The following is a 19,231-nucleotide window of genomic DNA, read 5'->3' on the forward strand; positions in this document are numbered from 1 at the left end:
GGATTCTGGGATTTCATCGTTGGTTTGACTTTGATTATTTATGTACTATCTTAATTGTGATTCATGGTAGAAAGAACTACATGTGACTTGATCCCTCGTTAAGAGTACGTAGGCAACCTAGGCTACCCTAGGTGCAGTCATAAGTTTATGTTTGGTTTATTATGTTCAGTTTTGTAAAATTGAATTTGCTGAATGCTTGGAAAATAATTAAGTTTGCTGTGCAAACAGATTTCTAGGTTTGAGCCTTTTTCAAGAGAGATTGTCGGTTTTCTGGTAGAAGTCAAACCTTAAAGTAGTTTTTGGATTAGGGTAAGCAGGGTATTTCCATCATTCGTGCTCGACACCTGTCAGGTGTTTGACACACATGGGATTTGACACTGATTCCAAAGTAGAATTTGGGTCATGTCCTTTCAATCGACCCTTCAAGTTGTATTGCTATTTCCTAACTATCTTGTAATACTTGTGCTTAGTTAGCTATGTTGTTTTAGTCTCTGTATTACAAGAACCTCCTTCTTGGGCTGTGTTCTTACTCTTGTATCATGAGTTTATGCTCTATTTTTCAAGTGAATCTCTACTGTTTCAAAAAAAAAAAAAAAAAAGAACTAGTCTTCTGTTGTTGACCAAAAACAAATAAACTAGTCTTCAGTTGTTGACCAAAAACAAATAAACTAGTCTTCAGCCCAAAAAAAACAGATCTGTCTCACAACTGGCACGAGCGTAGAGCTATCAAACCGGTGGATGTACAGTTGAAATCTCTTTACACACAGACAGGGCCCGTGAACAAGTGAAAGTAACGCAACTCTTCAGAATTCAGATTACTAGGGGGCCTCTAGATCCTCTCCCAGTGCCAGCTTGGCAGCTTGGACTGTTCCTATTGCTCCAGATTCTCCATCATCTTGACTGCACACGACCACACCCTACCCCTCCTCTCCTCCCCTCTCCTTCTTCAACTTCAAGTAGGTGAAAAGCAAACACATTCTCTCATTATTCATTAGCCATAAAAAATAAATACTGCTGGAGCCACTGCTGTACTCTACTACCTAATCTAATTGATTAAAAATTAAAACTTCAAAAAAACAAAAATAAAAAAAGCAAAGCAATTCCAACAAATATAGAGATTTAAAGCTCACCTTTTTTGCTTGCTTTGCTTCCTTCACATTCTTTGATATCCATAACCAGACACCAGTAATTCTGGTTGTTGCTTCTTTTAACTCTCCCACCCATCTCTTCAAATTCAAAACCCTAGAAAACCCATTCTTCTTCTTGAAGCCCCTGTCTCTCTCTCTCTCTCTCTCTCTCTCTCTCTCTCTCTCTGCTGGGTTTTCAGATCGTGCTGCTGAAATCTCAGCTCGCTCGCCGATCTGCTCCGTCTCCGCCGAGTCGGTTAAATGGGCGGCTCCGACGGTTCGCGTCGCTGAAATGTTGGCTGTTGCTGACCGCGATTTCGATGCTCGTCGGCCAAAATGTCGGCCTCTTTAGCTGCTTTTGAGCGCCCAAGACCTGGAGGTTCTAATACGGTACGGTTTCTGCTCCTCTGGTTTGCTTGGTTATTGGGAAAACGAGTTGAACTGGATGCAAAGTTGCGGAATTTTTCTTTTGTTTTGTTTTCTATTGTTAAAAGTTTAATTTAGTTGGCTTCTGTGGGAAGGCACCAAAACTAAAGGGAATGCTACGTTTCTTGATGTTGGTTCCGTTTAAATCCCAGATGGTGTAATGTCCGAAATGTTATGAAATTTGTTAACTTTATTGATTTGTTTCCCTTTTCTGTTCTGATTGCTGAGGGAAGTGTAAAAAGGAAAATGAAAGGTAAAAGAAATTCAAAGCATGGTTCCCCTACTTATCTGTACCAATTTCACTTGTCGAAATGACTGAAGTGATATTAGGCTGAGTTCAATCTACTATGTTCAAGTAATGTTGACACGTATTTGTAATGTTTTTATTTTTGTTATGTGAATGTAACTGCAATGCTGTTTCCTTTATTTGAACAAAACCTCAACTTGCCTATAATTTCAGGGAATCCATGAAACATTCGATGTTTTATTCATTCTTGATCATTCGAATGTGTTCTTAACTGCCAGTTCATCATAATCACAGTTTCTTAATTATCAATGTGACCTGATAATATTTGGGACGTTCCGTTCCATTCCTTTGGTGCATAATTTTTGAACTAGTTTCACATAGTGCTTGGTGGGTGTGATTATTCATGAGTTCTAACACATGAGATGATCTACCAGGTCTTCAAGAGTGGCCCACTTTTCATATCTTCGAAAGGTTGGTAAACGTTTCACTTTCTCCATTACTATTTTCTCCTTAAGGCAGTTTTCGTTGGGTTTCCCAAACTTGTTTATTTATTTAGTGACAGTCACTTGGGATTTGTACGATTACGGTAGTCTTAGATGAACAATTTGGTTTACCTGGAACTGGAAAATTTTCCTTCAGAATGCTATCTTCACAGTGCTCAAGCTTGGCTTCTTTATACTCTATTGAGCTTGAACTTGGTTTTGGCTAAAAAGAAAATCAAGCTTGATAGGAGCTCAAGCTGTATTGAGCCGATTTATAGGAATGTGTTGGTCTCTTTCCATAACAAGATCTTCATGAATTGCATAACTTAATGATAAATAATGAAGATAACAATTAAGGCATAGCGAAGAGTAATTTTCTAACATAAACTTAGGAAATAAGAAAGTAATAAAACAAGAAAAGAAAATAAAGAAACTGCAATCCTAATATTACGTATGACCAAGTATCCTTAATGACACTGGTGCTACATTAAAAGCTAATAAGTCTTACTTGAAGGTAACGTGAAAACATGTAAACCGTGGCAATTTAGAAAATGTGTTTCGATATATGTGTGATTGAAAATTGAACAGTTTCTTCAACTTTAGAATTGTGTGAGAAGTGAAAAAGTCTTTTTGTTTTTAAGTTGGGTTGGGTAATGGATAAGTAACTTGGCTGGGACAGGTTTAATAAAAACAAGGAGTATCAGTAGGTGGTGGTGGAAGAGAGGAGGGGTGGAAGGGGCATTGAAGCAGTATGTATAGGTTGGGTGGGAGAGCCATGTGGCACTTAGAGGGACGAGAGAGCTTTGATATAGGTGGAGAAGGAGAGGCACTGCTGGGTGGGCTTCTTTATTATGTTATTTTTATTTTTATATGGGTAAAGGATAAAATGAGAATTCTACACCTTCCTCTTATCTTGATTCTAGGGTTGTTCCAAACATCGGAAATGGAAATTAAAAAGTCATTTCTTTCTATAATAGTCAGGGAAATGGAAAAAATTCCTATTCCCATTTAAGCATTCCAGTCAAACAAACATGGCTTAAAGGTTTTGAGCTATTCCTCACAACTATATGTTGACTCGGTTGAAGTGTTTAGTTTTATCAACTAGAGTTTGAATTTATGTTTTTATCTCTATTTTCTTATCATGCATTTAATCATTTTCTCACGATCACCTTTCCTCCGCTCATTAGTTTTATCTTTTGTTCTTACCTTAACTTTGCAGGCATAGGCTGGAAGTCTTGGAAGAAGCGGTGGTTTATCCTCACACGGACTTCTTTGGTTTTCTTTAAAAATGATCCTGTTAGTATCAATCAGTAATCTCTTTATCTTCTTTGTGACTATACTAAGATGTTTAGGTTTCCTTTTGATTCCCGTGTCCTTTTTAATAATTTTCTGAATTGCTCTTCATGATTGACTCTGTTTATTGAAAAAGATTGGCTGGTCACTTGATTCATGTATGTTTATATTTGCTCTAAAAATGGTAAACTTAGGAAATGCTGTTTTGAGTTTTGAAATTGGACTAAGGTTGTTGACATGTGTCTTTTTTATTGCTTTGCTTGCTGAACATTCTTATCATCACAAATGTAGATTTGGTTTGATATCCTTTGGAATGATATAATAGTACATTGTATGTGACTTTTGAAGTTGTTTTTAGGCATAAAAGAAATCATAACTAGGATCATCTTTTATCTTCTAAATTTGAATTTCATATCTTTTGCCAACATGCATAAACTAATGTTGTGGTGCACACAATGCATGCTCATGCAGTGACAATTTGCGCAGGGTCCACCCTATGGTGATTGTAATCACCTTGTTTAGACTAGCTATTAGTGTTGAATATTTCCAGAATCAACTAGGTTGGCTGAGCTTTTGAGAGTCCGAATTTTTTATTTTTGATCTTTATGCTCATTGCTTATTTACAGCTTTAATAATTTATCAGTTTGCAGAAATGCCTAACTTTCAATGCTCAACTACCAACTGCAATTCCAACTTCCTGAGAAAAGGCTTACTGTTAGTCTATTATAGACCCTTTTTCACAAACCACTGACTGCCATGTTTATTAAGTACCTCATTGGATGACTACCAGGAAAATGCGCACTTCTTTGACATTTTTACTGTCTTCAGTTGGCTATACTTTTTTCCTCACATGTTTTCTGGCAAATATAGATAGTTGATTAATTTGTTAGGAAAATAATAGGTTCACACTAAGCTTCCCTGAATCTTTGAAAGACACTAGTATTCTACCAAGTCAAGATATATTGGAACTTCTTCCATTGTCTCATGATATGGGATGGATCCCTATTCCGGCCTTCATATCACAACCTTTGTACTTTGAGTTGCATATATTCTCTTCATTTATTCACTCAGACCAAAAAATATTCTCTTCATTTAGCATTGTTGTCTTCTTTGTACGTTATTAAGACAAACCACTAAAATGAATGGCATCCCTTCATTCCTTAATGAACGTGTCACGTTGGGAATATAATTTCAATTTAAAAGGGTCTGTATTTCAATAGCGTTTCTGGTTTATTATGTGTGGCCCACACATAATAAACCAGAAACACTATTGAAATACAGTAAGCCTAAATGAAGAGAGTTTATTGAATTGTTTGCAAACTGTTAGCTGATTTTCCAAGCAAAATTTTTGAAAGCAGAGGCAGGACATTATTGGTTTTTCTGTGTGTGCCCAAATTTGTGTGGAAGGTAATGAAAAGTTGGGGGATCTAGCTTATATAAAGATAGCTTGTTCGGGAATTAACCACAACCGTAGGCATTGAAATGGTCATTTCTTTATTGTCATTCCGGTTGTGTTAGATGATTTCCTGTTTCTGAGTGTAATACTAGCATAGTATTTTGAGACTTTGCAAGCTGTAATTAACTGATTAACATTATATTTAACTCATACATCAAATTTTGTGTGTTTTAATTGTTAATAGAAATGGAAATGATTGTTTTAACTTTTGCGTAGAGTGCGCTTCCACAAAGAGGTGGTGAAGTAAATCTGACTTTGGGGGGCATTGACTTGAACAATTCTGGGAGGTATGCATGGCTGCTAAACTGTTTGTTTCATTATTATCTGCAATCTATCTAACAAATGCAACTGGTTTCTTGTAGTGTTGTTGTTAGAGAAGATAAAAAGCTGCTGACAGTTTTATTTCCTGATGGACGTGATGGTCGGGCCTTCACCCTTAAGGTGATTGTTTATATGATTTTGTTGTCCAAGTCTTATTTGAATTTATAATATAATTGCATAGTTTCTGCTGATATTTATTTGTAATATTCTCTGTGTTTCTCCAAATCCCAGGCTGAGACATCAGAAGACTTGTATGAGTGGAAGACAGCCCTTGAACATGCTCTTGCACAAGCTCCAAGTGCTGCCCTTGTCATGGGACACAATGGGATTTTCCGAAATGACACAAATGATACAATGGAAGGGTCCTTCCATCAATGTAACTTTTCAGTATTTACCCGTTCAATGTTTCATGATTTAATCTCTCTGGAGCTGGTGTATTTATACATAATTTTGGGCTTTCAGGGAGGGATAAGCGGCCTGTTAAATCTTTGGTTGTTGGAAGACCAATTCTGCTTGCGCTAGAAGATATTGATGGAGGTCCTTCGTTCCTTGAGAAAGCTCTTCGGTTCCTCGAAAAGTTTGGTATGTTGTGATAACAGAATTTGAAACTGAAGGAAAAAATCGTTTACATTCTGTATATATGACATTATAACTCCAGAAAATTTTTAAATTTTCCTCAGACCTTTCATAAACAAACTTACAAAAATCCTCTCCCCATGTGCATCCTGTATCTCTTGCGTAATGTGTTTCTCTAGTGCATGCATCCCATATCCAAAAGCCAGATTTTCCAAAGAGTCAACTGGATAGAAATTTGGAGTATTTGATACATGTAGAGGTGTTTATGGCTGTATTGGATACTCAATACCCTTGCTTTAAAGATGCCATCTATGGGTAGACGACTGTAATAAGAAAAGTTCACATATATGTTGGTCTTTATTCTTGTCTGGTATTTTGGGAATTGGTCTACTTCCAAAAAGCACAGGATTGATATCATTTTTCATATATTGGTTATGCAGAAGTTTAGATATTTCTTTGTTTACCACACTGGAGAATGTCAGTACAAACTCTTAATTCTAATTGCCTAACTATTTGGAAACACAATTTTGGGAAATAACTCGTTATGCTTGAAGAGATACAGAAAAATAGAATAAAAGAATATTTTTGAGCATTATAGCATACAATTTCATAATCTATGTAAGTTATTTGTCCAATAGGTACTAAAGTTGAAGGAATTTTGCGACAGTCAGCGGATGTTGAGGAGGTAGAACGTAGGGTACAAGAATATGAACAAGGTATCTGTTTTATTAAAGTTCAAAGTATCTGTTTTATTTAATTGGGCGATTGCTTATGAATGTCTTTGATGTATTGCCAGCACTGAATAGATTTTATATGCCTCAGTTGGATGTTCCATCTATTAGCTTATGTGCTCAACTTTCTGTGAAGCACGCATTTCCAAATGAGTTTATCCTAACCTGTTTTTCATGTTTTAAGGCAAGACTGAATTTGATCTCGGTGAGGACGCTCATGTTATTGGTGATTGTGTCAAGGTACTTTCCCATAACTAATTGATGCTATTTGTTAATTAATATGAATAATGAGTTCAAATCAATATTTACTCAAGCTGTTTGATCTGCAGCATGTTCTGAGAGAGTTGCCCTCGTCTCCAGTACCAGCATCTTGCTGCACTGCGTTGCTAGAAGCTTATAGTAAGTTTAGCTCTATGTCATGCGTGTTCGTAGGTTAAGTAATCTGGTTTTTCTTTATGTTTGGGAATTCAATAATTGGAATTGTTCTGTGACACTGTATAACAACATTCTAAGGTTATCTGATTGTCCTTTGCAAAAAAAGGAAAAAAGATTGGCCATCAGTCTCATGTGTAGTAATCTGACGCATTAATTAATACTCTTTATGCATGGTGCAGAGATTTGTACTAGTATCCACATTAGTTTTAATGTCCACTAAAGTTTCCTCGAGTTTCTGAATTTATTTGTGTATATGATCAGCATATATTATTTTTGCATGTAATTTGTACCATTGTATTCTGTTTGACTAGAAATTGATCGAAAGGAAGCTCGGATTAATGCAATGCGCTCTTCAATATTGGAGACATTTCCGGAGCCAAACCGCCGTTTATTACAGAGGTAACCTATATATCCATCTGTTCCATGGTATGGGATGTCTTTTTTCATCTTTTGCGTAGACAATTTTTGTGGCCTTTTGAGTCCTACTCATTATGCTTGAGATTCTTCTTTTTCTGTTATAAACTTAATAAAAAATTCTTGAGTTTTTATGGGAATGAAATATCTTACATGTTGGTAGTGAAGGGATGCATGAAAATAATTATAAGCAAGGATGTAGGTATTAGTGTTGGTTGAAATATTGATATTCGGATGTTCGGATATATTGATGTAAATATCAGTAAAATTTACACAAACTACTGATACTTGTTTTAGAACATCGAAATTTTGAATGAAACATACTGATATTAGGTTCAGTAGACTATCCTTTAGGTGGACCCCTAGAAAGGTACTTTGGTATGTAGTTCATAATGATGTTCACCTCATTGAGAACTGTATTTCTGTAACTGACGTGACAACAAAGGAAGAAATGATTTACCAATTCTGCTCCTTTCAGAGTGAATTACTCGTATACTATGCCTATCTTTTTGCAGCCAATTGTTTACATTTGAACTTTGTATCGTGGAAGGTTATTGAGAATAAGCATGTTTAGGGTTTAGGGACTTGCATTTTGCTTGCTTCCTTGATCAGCATGTAATACCAAAAAATGCCATAAATTTACACTAGAACCTGTGTTTTATACTTGAATGCTAAGTTGTCAGTTTGGGGAAAAATAAAATTTGTAGATTTTGAACATGCTATATTGTAGAGTGACTATACTTATTGATCTTTCCCTTGATACGTTCTGTTTCCAGTTGTACTGAGCAATCATGTCGGTCTATCATTTTACTCATTTCTTTCTCTTCTTTTCAGAATTTTGAAGATGATGCATACCATCTCATCTCACTCACATGAGAATCGGATGACTCCATCTGCAGTTGCTGCTTGCATGGCACCCTTGCTCTTACGCCCTCTATTAGCTGGTGAATGTGAGTTGGATGATGAGTTTGATGTGAATGGAGATAATTCTGCCCAGCTTCTTGCTGCAGCAAATGCTGCTAATAATGCGCAAGCGATCATTACAACGCTTTTGGAGGAATATGAAAACATTTTTGATGTAAGATACTCTCAATCTAGTTTTACAGGAATAGTGTGTTTATTACATTCCGTGTTCTTGCGATCTTGTTAGGTGGATACCTCATTGTTTCAAATTGTATAACCTAAACTTAAAAATTTACTACAACCTATCTATAATATATGTTGAAACATGTCTGGCTATCCCCTCCCCTATTAATATCCCTTTTGTTGTGGGATGGGGCATCCTTGATTTACTGAGGATAAATTCATAAGATTGGTTGAACTGATAAAGAAGATTAGTAGTGGTCCCAGTGAGAGGGGTTTGATCAGAACAAACAGTAGGGTGGGTTTAGAAATTTCTCAGTGAAGATATAAAGGAAATTTTGGTCAAGGAAGACCCAGATTTAGTTGTTCTTCAAGAAACAAAATTTGAGCAAAATTAGTAGGAGGGTGGCCTTTGTGTGGAAGGCCGGGTGTATTCTAGTCATGTGGGATGTTAGATCCATTTGTATATCGAGTGTGTTGTAGCCTTATATGGCAGTCTGTGTGCCAATTGGAGAAAGCTTTTGTCTTGAGTGGTGACTGTTGGGGGTACCTTGGCCTTTGCTGGGTTTGTGTATGGTCTTTGTAGTCCAAGATGGTGTGCGGGGGTGGTCATAACATCTAAAGAGGGTGGCCTTTATGAGGAAGGCCAGGGTGTATTCTAGTCATGTGGGATGTTAGATCCATTTGTATATCGAGTGTGTTGTAGCCTTATATGGCAGTCTGTGTGCCAATTGGCGAAAGCTTTTGTCTTGAGTGGTGACTGTCGGGGGCACCTTGGCCTTTGCTGGGTTTGTGTATGGTCTTTATAGTCCAAGATGGTGTTTTGGGGGGGGGTTAGTAGTCATAACATCTAAAGAGGGAAGAAATTTAAGAGAAAATTATTAGTTAGGTATGGAGAAATCCCCTGTTCCATATTGGTTTCCATGGCGGTGTCAGGATTATTCAGATGCTGTTGGTTAAGGTTTTACATAAGTTCTTCATCAATAAGTGAAGGCTTGCATAATTGCTTGATCTTGAAGAAAATCCATTTTTTGCGAGTAATGAATTACCAGCCAGCTTGGTGACATGTCTGTATTGTATCTAGCTAAGGTCTCATCAGCGACACTGACAGAGCTTCTGGTTGAGCCAATATCCAAGCCTTAAGTGTTTAAGTTAATGATAGACAAATTTGGATTTGGTTCTAGTTGTCGATTAAAATTAAATGGCTGAGGGGTGTATTGGCTGAAAAAGAAGGTGTTGTGGTTTTGATTCTTGAAAATGCATAAGACCATGTTGGTTGGCCCTTCCTTTTTGTCTAAAGTTTCTCTATGCTAGTCTGAGATAATTGGTTATCTGAGATTCTGGCAACTTTTGTTCTATCAGTGATAGGGCCATGTGGGTTGAGCTCCAGAGTTAAGACTATGCTGTTCCTGCATTTCCACCATGTTTATGATAGGAGATTTCACATTCTGGGGATTTGTTGATGCCATGCAATTTCTTTCCATTGCGAGAGGGAGTATATATTGTAGTAGATCTTTTTGCACTTAATTCTCTTCCGGCCTCTCACTAATATGCTCTGTTATTTACTTCATCTTACTTTAACTGTTCAACCGTTTTCTTTTTCCTCCCGGTTGCTTTCTTTGAGCTGCATTCATGAAAGAAAGAAAACTTTGTTGACACTGTTTTTTATGGTTTACCTTTACATGCTATTAAAATGCTGTAAATCTCAAGCAGCTGTTCAATTTTTTCAATTATAAGGTGGTTGGCTCTTGTTTCAGGATGAAAATCTACTACGGTGTTCTATTTCAGCTGATTCTCGGATTGAGAATAGTGGGAGTGAAGATTCTTCTGACGATGAAAATCTTGACGTGAAAGACAATGGTTACCATGATGCAGAAAATGAAGTTGATCCAGAAACAGATGATGACCTTGACCGTGTACATAGTGGAAAATTGAGTGAAAGCAGTGGTTATGCTGGCAGTGACCTCTATGATTATAAGGTTCTCTCTCTCTCTCTCTCTCTCTCTCTCTCTCTGTCATTCCATTAAAATGATTATAGAGTCCACTATTCCTGTGCAAGGTAATTATTTTATATTTTGATCTTTCATTGTGCATAATGATTATAGAGTCCATTTCCCCATGCGACAATAATACATAGTGCCTTCCAACCTTCTGATTGTGTTGACTCCAGTAATGGCTGTGGGATCCACTATGATTTATATGAACTTGATCGAAAGTTTATGTTAGCCTTTTGATCCTTTGTTGTGTTTCATTAGCTTAGTGCAGGCACTTGGAAAGTTCACAGTATCACATTATGTTGATCTGACGAAATAGTAATAAAAATCCACTTTCTGTAAGCGTTGCCTTCTTCATTTTTTTCTTCATAGCCATGGTCCTTGATTAGCTGTGGTGTTAATGAGTCCAATAGGCATACTAAAACAATTAAGTTATATCCAAGTTCCTTATTTTGTATGTTTATTTAATTCTTTCTTCATTCCATTGAAATGTTCATCTACATGAATTATAGTAACTTTGGTTGACATGTATGTTGATTTACTCATACAGGCATTTGGGGGTGATGATTTGGATGCTGGATCCCCTAAAGGAAATCATGCTTCAGCTGAGAGTTCAAATTTAGGTGTTCCTCAACCAATCAGAGATCCAAATGTTGAAGTAATGGAAAGTGGAAACAAACAGAAAAAAGAAAATGGAACTTCAATTAGTGAGACGGAAACACCAAGCGCATCACCTGCTGGAGAATCTTACAGATCAATGGGAGAGATTCTGTCAGTAATGGATCCAGGGCATCCTTTACAGGAGTCTGGAGTTGAATCAGGAAGTGTGAAAGCAGTGGCTAAAGTTACAGGATCCAATCATAATGCAAAGCGCTCGGCATTTTGGGGAAGAAGCAATGTGAGTTGATATCTACTCTATCTTAAAGTTATTATTGGGCGTACCCAGTGAATATTCAGCAGATTAATGATATGCCAATGAGGTCCAATAATGTACTTAACATTAAGTTGATATCTGTTCTGTTTATTTTTTGTGAAAGAATAAGAAAATTGTTCTAATACCTTTCCTGAAACTTTATATGATGTTTGAAGTTTGATTATTTAATGTTTTTTGAACATTTGATTGTTAATATATTTTCAAACTACTCCTTCCAAAGTTGAAAATACTCTATGCATTAGCTTCTTTTCTCTCAACCCTATCATCGCCATTACTCATTGTACCACTAGCTCTCTCATTCTTTATGGTTGCACTAGTTGTTATATGCAAGGTTGAAGATATTCATTGATACACTGATGTTTCCATTGAAATATCCATTTTTGAAGCCATTGATTTTGATAGAGGGAGTAAAATATATTACCGACAATATGTCGTTGAGATGTTCATGAATTTACTCATTAAAATGCTTATATCTGATTATACTTAATGAAATTAAGAAGTTTTGCACATTAAAGTTAAAATTTCAAGAACATGCATGTATTAGTGGTTGTGCTACTCAATGTATTCATTTAAATGTCATAAATTTGTTTCTACTCTGAAATTTGTATGTTTAATTGAGGAATTCTTAATCAATTTATATTTTCTAAAGTTTTATATGTGGTTTCTACCCTTTTAAAGTTTCCTGAAGTGTCCGTCAATATCGATATTTCACTGATATTTCCATAAATCTGAGTGTCTATATCGATATTTTCATCCTTGGTTATATGTGGATGATCGGGGACTCAGGGTCAATAAGGGAGATAGGATGTGTGGGTCCCATTGGCTTAAGAGGCATTAAGCGAATCAAATTATTAATTTTTTTCAATATCATGAAGCTTGAGCTTTATTTTTTTAATTTTTTTGGTTTTGAGTGTCGTTGTCTCTTTTTTAAGTGGGCATTTCTACTGTAATTTTTTTTTTTTTTTGGGTAAACAGTATGTGTCCCGGCAGCCTTATGTTTAGAGAGGCAAAGTGCGAACATGTGATTTGTTTTAGGGGAGATGAGAACGTATATCCCAGTCCTGCTTTTACAGTTTGTGTTTTAAAATCCAATGGTATCTGATATTCTTAATTTATTTTTATTCAGGCAAGAAAGACACCGTCAATGGAATCAGTTGATTCTTCTGGAGAGGAAGAGTAAGATAATCATCATATGTTTTTGTACTTTTTCACATTATAAGGATATATCTTTTAATGGAATGTTTCCATTGTCTTCAAATAAGCGGTCGAAGATGTTCTAGATCTTAGCTATTGTTGTAGCAACATGCCTAATGCTTAAGCACCTGCTAATCAAATTTCATTTTCCTCACGAGTCCTTTAAATATGTTCTTGGATCCATGCCATGTTTTGTTTGGAGCTTTAAAGGAACTCTTAGTAAAAATCTGGTCTGTGCTGCATTTATTTTCCTAGTGTTTTCAGCAAGTGAAATAATTTTTTTGCTGTTTCTAGGCTTTCTATTCAGAGGCTTGAGATAGCAAAAAATGACTTGCAGCACAGGATTGCAAAAGAGGTAACTATACTTCTGCTTAAGTCATAATAATGTCAAATCATATGAACTGGTGCTGTTACTAACCAAATCAGACACCTGCTGTTGTAGGCTAGAGGAAACGCAATTTTACAAGCTAGCTTGGAGAGAAGGAAGCAGGCTTTACATGAGCGGCGCTTGGCACTGGAACAAGACGTATGTTCATGAAAACATTCCAACTGATTTTCTTTTCCTAGCCCGGGCACTATTTTATATCATATGCACACTCTATCTGTGCAATCATTAATTTAGAATGAACAACTTTATAATATTCAAGGACCACAGCAGATGATAGAGGGTATATAATAGAGGACCTGTTGATATATTTAAGCCTTCATTTGATGTTGTTCTGGGTTTAATCTTCAGTTTGACACTAAGAGGGTTAACTTTCAAATTTCCTTTACAACAGTGCAAAAGAGAAGTGACAGTAACCTTTTTTTGGACTTGAACTGAATGGGCTTTCACAGAATGTGGTAAACCTCATCAGTACACCTCTAGTGTATAGTTTCCAAAGCCAATTAGGCAAGCAATAGTGCTGGTGATATCATTTGCTTAAGCGACTGGCTTATGTCCGTGGACTACACTAAACTATTAATAATGTAAACTGTAAAGTTTCTTTTTCTTTTTCTTTTTAATCATTTTGATATTTTCTAAGTAAAGAAGTCACTTGATAAAAAGCCATTATATGTGATATTAAAAGTTAAAACCTGGCTACTATCTCCCTTGTAATAACTCTGGGTTGTGAATGTGGGAGTTGGGTCTAATAACATTCACTGGTACTGTTTGAGCACATGTACTTTTGTATACCTTAAAGTAATTTCCTCTTTGCTTCTTTGGAGTAGATGATATCTCTGCTTTACTCTCTCTTTGTTTACATCTAATGTGCAAATGGTGATATAGGTTTCAAGATTGCAAGAGCAGCTACAAGCTGAACGAGATCTTAGAGCAGCATTGGAGGTTGGTTTGAGCATGTCTTCTGGACAGTTAGCCAGTTCACGTGGAATGGATTCTAAGGTTTGTGTAAGTTGTTAAGAATTTGCTTTTATTTGATTTCTGTTCCATATCCTTGTGCAATTCAAATTCTTATGACTCTAAAACTGGTGTGAAGACAAGGGCTGAACTTGAGGAGATAGCCCTTGCAGAAGCAGATGTGGCCAGGTTGAAGCAGAAAGTTGCAGAACTCCACCATCAACTTAATCAGCAACGACAGCATCATTACGGTTCTCTATCTGATGCTTGTGACCGTTATCAGAATATCCAAAATCATAATCCTCAACCGTAAGTGTGGAGAACCATTTTTTTTCTTTCGTAGGAGAACCATGTTTTCCTTTTTGAACTGTTCTTTTTTTCTCCTCGTAGTGTCAATTGCCATAGGTAGTCGCATGGAAAATATTCCTGATGTCAAAGGGACTCTTCTCAGAGGCAGTAATTACAATATACCACCTTGAAGGCTATTTAAACTTTATCTGTGTTAAAAATCTAGTTGCTGCAATATACCCTAGATTTGTCTGCAACACTAAGTAGATTGCTACATGATTAAATAGTTCATATAATGCATTTGCAGGACCTTTAATATCAATATTATATGATAAGATTGGAAATTTGATGCTTGTTGCAATTTGGTGGTGTCTTTCTAATGATTAATATTGATTGTCTACAGGAGGTTTCTTCAGCAGGATTTTGATGCAACCCTTGCCTTTTGTAATCATGAAAGGAAACAGAGGAATGAGGTTTATGTTTTTCTATCTTAGTCAATGACTGCTCTATATTAGGAATAGTTCCTACTTGTATTTTTTTTTCATTTATTTGCTAAATGTTTTCTTGGCTTTTGCTCTTCGTTCTAAATTGTAACACTAACACTATCTATGTTTCTCAAAAAGTGGTTTTAAAGCTGGTTGAGGCCTCCCATTCCGACATTTTTATTTAAGCTTTTCTAAAAACCTATTTGCCCTTTGAATCTATTGATTTCTTTGTGTTTCCCCCCCTTTTTTTTTCTTTTTTTCAATGGTGATGTTCTCAACTATCTAACACTCCTTGACTTTTTTGCTACAGGAGAGTATGTCGGGGGCAGATTGGAGGAATATCAAAGGGCAAATTTTAGCATCTGGCGGTGGTACAAGGCAGCCTACAAGGAAGCAATTCATGGATCCAGCTGGCATGAGCGAATCAAAAAGTACCGATGCATCGACAAGTTTGTCTGTTGATGATCTTAGTGCTGTAGATTCTGCTTCCATGCCATCAACTTCAAGAGCAGCAGAGGCAAGTGCTCCTTTTCTGCTAAGAATGTGCCATTTCTAGTTTGTGACTGACTTTTTCTCCGGATACATATTTTCAATTTTTTTCCGGGGCTAGAAGTCTATTAGAATATTGCTATTTAGTTTTTCAAAATCTTACCTTGCACTATATGCAAATTATTACTATATTATTTGTTAGTTTTGCTCGTTTTGTTGTATGCTTCCTGCCATTCAAAAGATTACAAAGACTTGACGTTGTGACCATGGTTCCAGGTGGTAGATTACCCAAGGCATCCATCAACAGCATCTTCTGCCTTAGTAGAATTAACAACTCGTCTTGATTTCTTCAAGGAAAGACGCTCTCAGCTGATGGAACAACTTCATAATCTTGATTTAAATTATGGCACAACATCTTTGCAAGACTCTGTGTATAGACCATCATCACCACCATGGAATTGATTGGCGGAGAAGATGCTCATCAATTGAGTCGGAAGAAGAATGTCAGAAGCCCTGTTCTTTGTATATCCTTTGATAATGTTGCATATAGTTGTATCCCATGTGGAACTCTGTTTAATTTTCTTGTTTCATATTCAAATTTCCTTTTTTTTTTTTTTCTTTTTTTAGTGAGGATGTGAAACGGAATTTTCGTGAGAAGTGTTCTTTTCGGTCTGTTTATTGATTTTTTTTGTTTGGTTTTTGTCGTCAAGGACCCTGTAAACAAACCATGCTCTGTTGTGTCCATAGGTGAAGTAATGCTTATTGAACAATAATATTTAAAGTCAGCAAACCATTTTCAGAAGTGCGTACTTTATTTCTATTTACAGAAATTTTCTTTCTGATTATGATTGTTACTATTCAGATATTAAAAGGTTTAACAAGATATTGTTTATAATATAAGCTTATGTATCTCACCTTCTTAGGCCATCTCCAGTCATAGGATTAAATGTAGTTCAGGGCTAAATATCTAAAATATTAATTTTTTAAAGAATAGTGCAGTGCTAAATTTTTCCATCTCCAACCATGCAAGGCTATATTTTAGCTTCCTTCATATTTTATTATTTTGATAAAAACTATAGTACAGCATTCATACATTCCACAATTATGTATTGTTTAATTTAATTAAACTACTATTTAGAGACAATATTTCATGACCAAGAATTCTTTATAATTTTTTTAAACAACACTTGAAAACATTTAAAAAGGTGACCACATTTAAAATAATAATAATAATAATAATACAAAAATGATGGGTTTCAACGGTCTGACCTCCAATGGCCATGACCAGTAATTTTTTATAATTTTTTTTTTTACGAATTGAGAACATTAAAAAAGGTGACCACATTTATAATTAAAAAAAAATGGTTGGCTTTCAATACTCTGACTTCCAGCAGTCATGACCAATAATTTTTTTTTATAAATTTTCCTTAAACAACACGAATTGAAAACATTTAAAAAGGTTTTAAAAAATATATCAATGACGTCAGTGCTTTTATGGTTGGCTGTTGGATATGTATTTGCACGAGATGATTCGTCTCTTGCACACTTGATAATTTATCTTTTTCAAAAGCATCGTGGGCCACAAAAAATTTGGCATATGCCAAAGCTAGCTAAATGTGGCGGTTGAAGGGCTAAAGGGCCAAATGTGGCCAAAAGTTTGTTTAACCCAAGACTAAAGATGAGTTTTGCATTGTTTTAGGACTATATTTAGGATATAGTCCATAATTGGAGATGACCTTAATTACCTATATTTGATATTGAGACTTACCATTCTATACTCCACTACCTATGACTAGTTTGTTTATCTTATCTGGGCTTTAGACTGGGCCCCGCCTAAAAACCAAGCTTTTAAAATCCCAAAACGTAAGAAATTGTCACAGCAAACCCTTGTAATAAAATCAGGGTAAATTACAATCTTAGCATTCTATCCCACTATCCTCAATACAATCCTTATCAGAAAACAATGCTTAACAGAGAGAAAATAACTCGAAATTTAATTAAAAGTCGAAATTTTTTAAGGCTGTTTACATAAAATCGCCAAAGTTAATATAATCTTGTCACATGTGTAGGAAAAGTTTTAAGGGACATAAAATGATGCTCGGTTAATGTTAGAGCTTTTTGCATAAAATCTCCTAAGTTTGGTGGCCTCTTTAAAATAGATTGTATTCAAATACTTTTAACCACTTGAGTTATAAGCACCCGCTAGGTCTTGACATGCAACAATTTTCCCTTTTTACCGATTGACTATCTGGTGATCCATCAAGTAGGTTATGTGGCAAAATTCTGACCTGATGTGGAAGTCACACTTGTGCATCCCGGACAAAAAATAGCAAAATACTTTTTCTTTTTAAGTTTAATTTTTTTTTTTAAAAGTTAGGTATTTTCTGAAAGGAACTTGTTTGATTGATTGAGAGTATTTCATTCCATTAATTAGATATGTGCGTCTCAATGAACTATTACTATTCTCTAAATTTAGTAATCAACTTATGAACTCAATAACCCTCCGTTGGATGAAGGAATCGAAAATTACATAAAATTATAAAATAACAGAATTTAGATCTCCATCATTTAAATTTTTAATAATTAAAATTTCAGTATTTGAAATTATGTATGTCGTTGTAAATGAGAGAAATTAAATATTTTATGAAACTGATAATGCGAAGAAAGAAAAACGTTTTCATTTTGTTTGTTGGTCTGTAGTTAGAGTAATTACACGAAAATTTTCTTTTGCAACCAAAGAAAGTTATATTGAGAAACTCATACTTTTGGTGTGTTTTGAGGCTCAAGACAAAATCTACAAATTACTAACACGGGTGTATCCAATTCAAACTTTTAATGACTTTTATAGAGTTTAAAAGTCTGGAGATATTCAATTTAGACTTTTAAAGAGTATATAAAAGTCTAGTGGTATTCAATTATGACTTTTAAAAAGTATTTAAAAGTTCGGTGGTATCCAAAAAGTTAATGACTTTTAAAAAGCTTATTAAATGAATGGTTTTTCCATACTTTTAAGGCTAATTGTTAAGAGCAAAAGTCTTGCCAATTTACTAGTGACTTTTATCAACTCTATGAGAGTATTTAAGAATTTATCATCTCTATAAAAGTCACTCACTTAAAAAAAATCTTTATAAGTATAAATTGGATACACCCCCAGAATAGTTTCACTAATAGAAAAAGAAACAAAAATTTAATACAAAATAAAGTATAATTATTCGTTGTTTTACAACTGTAGCAAATTAATGTTTTTTTTTTGGGAACTATTATTTATGAATAAATAAATAAAAGTATCCGGGTATAAATAAAAGAATTTTGAGAGCCTCTTTGACTCTTCCCTCAGACTATTAATTTGATATCTATGATGTGCTGGAGTCCCGTAATATATTCGTATTCACCAAGAAAATCCCAATGAAAGCTGTCCGTGTATAAAATCTTGTGGATGGATACCAATTAAATCAAAACTATAGATTCTGAAGAGTGAATTGAATTGGAAGTTTTTTTTTCCTTCCCTCTACCGATTCATAAATTTTAGCAGTTTACTTGATTCGTGCCCATAAATATTTATTATTTGCTTCCATAAATAAAAAAAGATTGAGCCTATAACTTACAAACCAAGTCTCTCCCTCCATTTTCCACTACATATATGCCGAAGTTAATCATTATACAGACACATAGTCAAAACAATTTATCTTTGCACCGGAAGTTCTGTGTTCGATTCTCTCCCTCCCTCCCTTCTTGTAATATCGTTTTGTATAAAAACGTAGTAGCACCTATGTCCAATAGTTTTTTCCAACCGTCCACCTTTGATCTGTCTGATGATCAGCACCAAGGCATGCCAAACAGGTTTTCAGCATACCTACTTGCGAACTATCTGACTGAGGAGCAAGAAAAATTTAGGCAAGCGGCAGCAGCAGTAGCCG

At 35.3% G+C, this 19,231-nt stretch overlaps 1 protein-coding gene across 1 annotated transcript; it reads left to right on the plus strand.

Annotated features, from left to right (window-relative positions):
• Nucleotides 1–974: 974 nt before the first annotated feature.
• On the plus strand, nt 975–16,116 carry LOC103326811 (Rho GTPase activation protein (RhoGAP) with PH domain-containing protein). Its single transcript, XM_089047836.1, has 22 exons — nt 975–1,517; nt 2,235–2,271; nt 3,502–3,578; nt 5,248–5,318; nt 5,394–5,472; nt 5,584–5,728; nt 5,815–5,934; nt 6,567–6,644; nt 6,844–6,899; nt 6,989–7,058; nt 7,406–7,493; nt 8,343–8,586; nt 10,349–10,570; nt 11,136–11,483; nt 12,646–12,695; nt 13,008–13,068; nt 13,156–13,239; nt 13,984–14,097; nt 14,192–14,361; nt 14,744–14,813; nt 15,136–15,342; nt 15,591–16,116. Exons 1-22 carry the CDS (start codon nt 1,464–1,466, stop codon nt 15,774–15,776), a joined length of 2,631 nt encoding a protein of 876 aa, XP_088903962.1. The 5' UTR covers nt 975–1,463; the 3' UTR covers nt 15,777–16,116.
• The last annotated feature ends 3,115 nt before the right edge of the window (nt 16,117–19,231 follow it).

This window comes from Prunus mume, linkage group LG3, assembly GCF_029339155.1.
Source record: "Prunus mume cultivar Tortuosa linkage group LG3, ASM2933915v1, whole genome shotgun sequence".
NCBI classification, from domain to species: domain Eukaryota; kingdom Viridiplantae; phylum Streptophyta; class Magnoliopsida; order Rosales; family Rosaceae; genus Prunus; species Prunus mume.

Bases quoted from the DNA above. Each gene is read 5' to 3' on its own strand.
- LOC103326811 (XM_089047836.1), top strand. From the start codon at position 1,464: ATGTCGGCCTCTTTAGCTGCTTTTGAGCGCCCAAGACCTGGAGGTTCT. The intron at 1,518-2,234 runs GTACGGTTTCTG...ATGATCTACCAG, and splicing joins GACCTGGAGGTTCTAATACG to GTCTTCAAGAGTGGCCCACT. The intron at 8,587-10,348 runs GTAAGATACTCT...CTCTTGTTTCAG, and splicing joins AATATGAAAACATTTTTGAT to GATGAAAATCTACTACGGTG.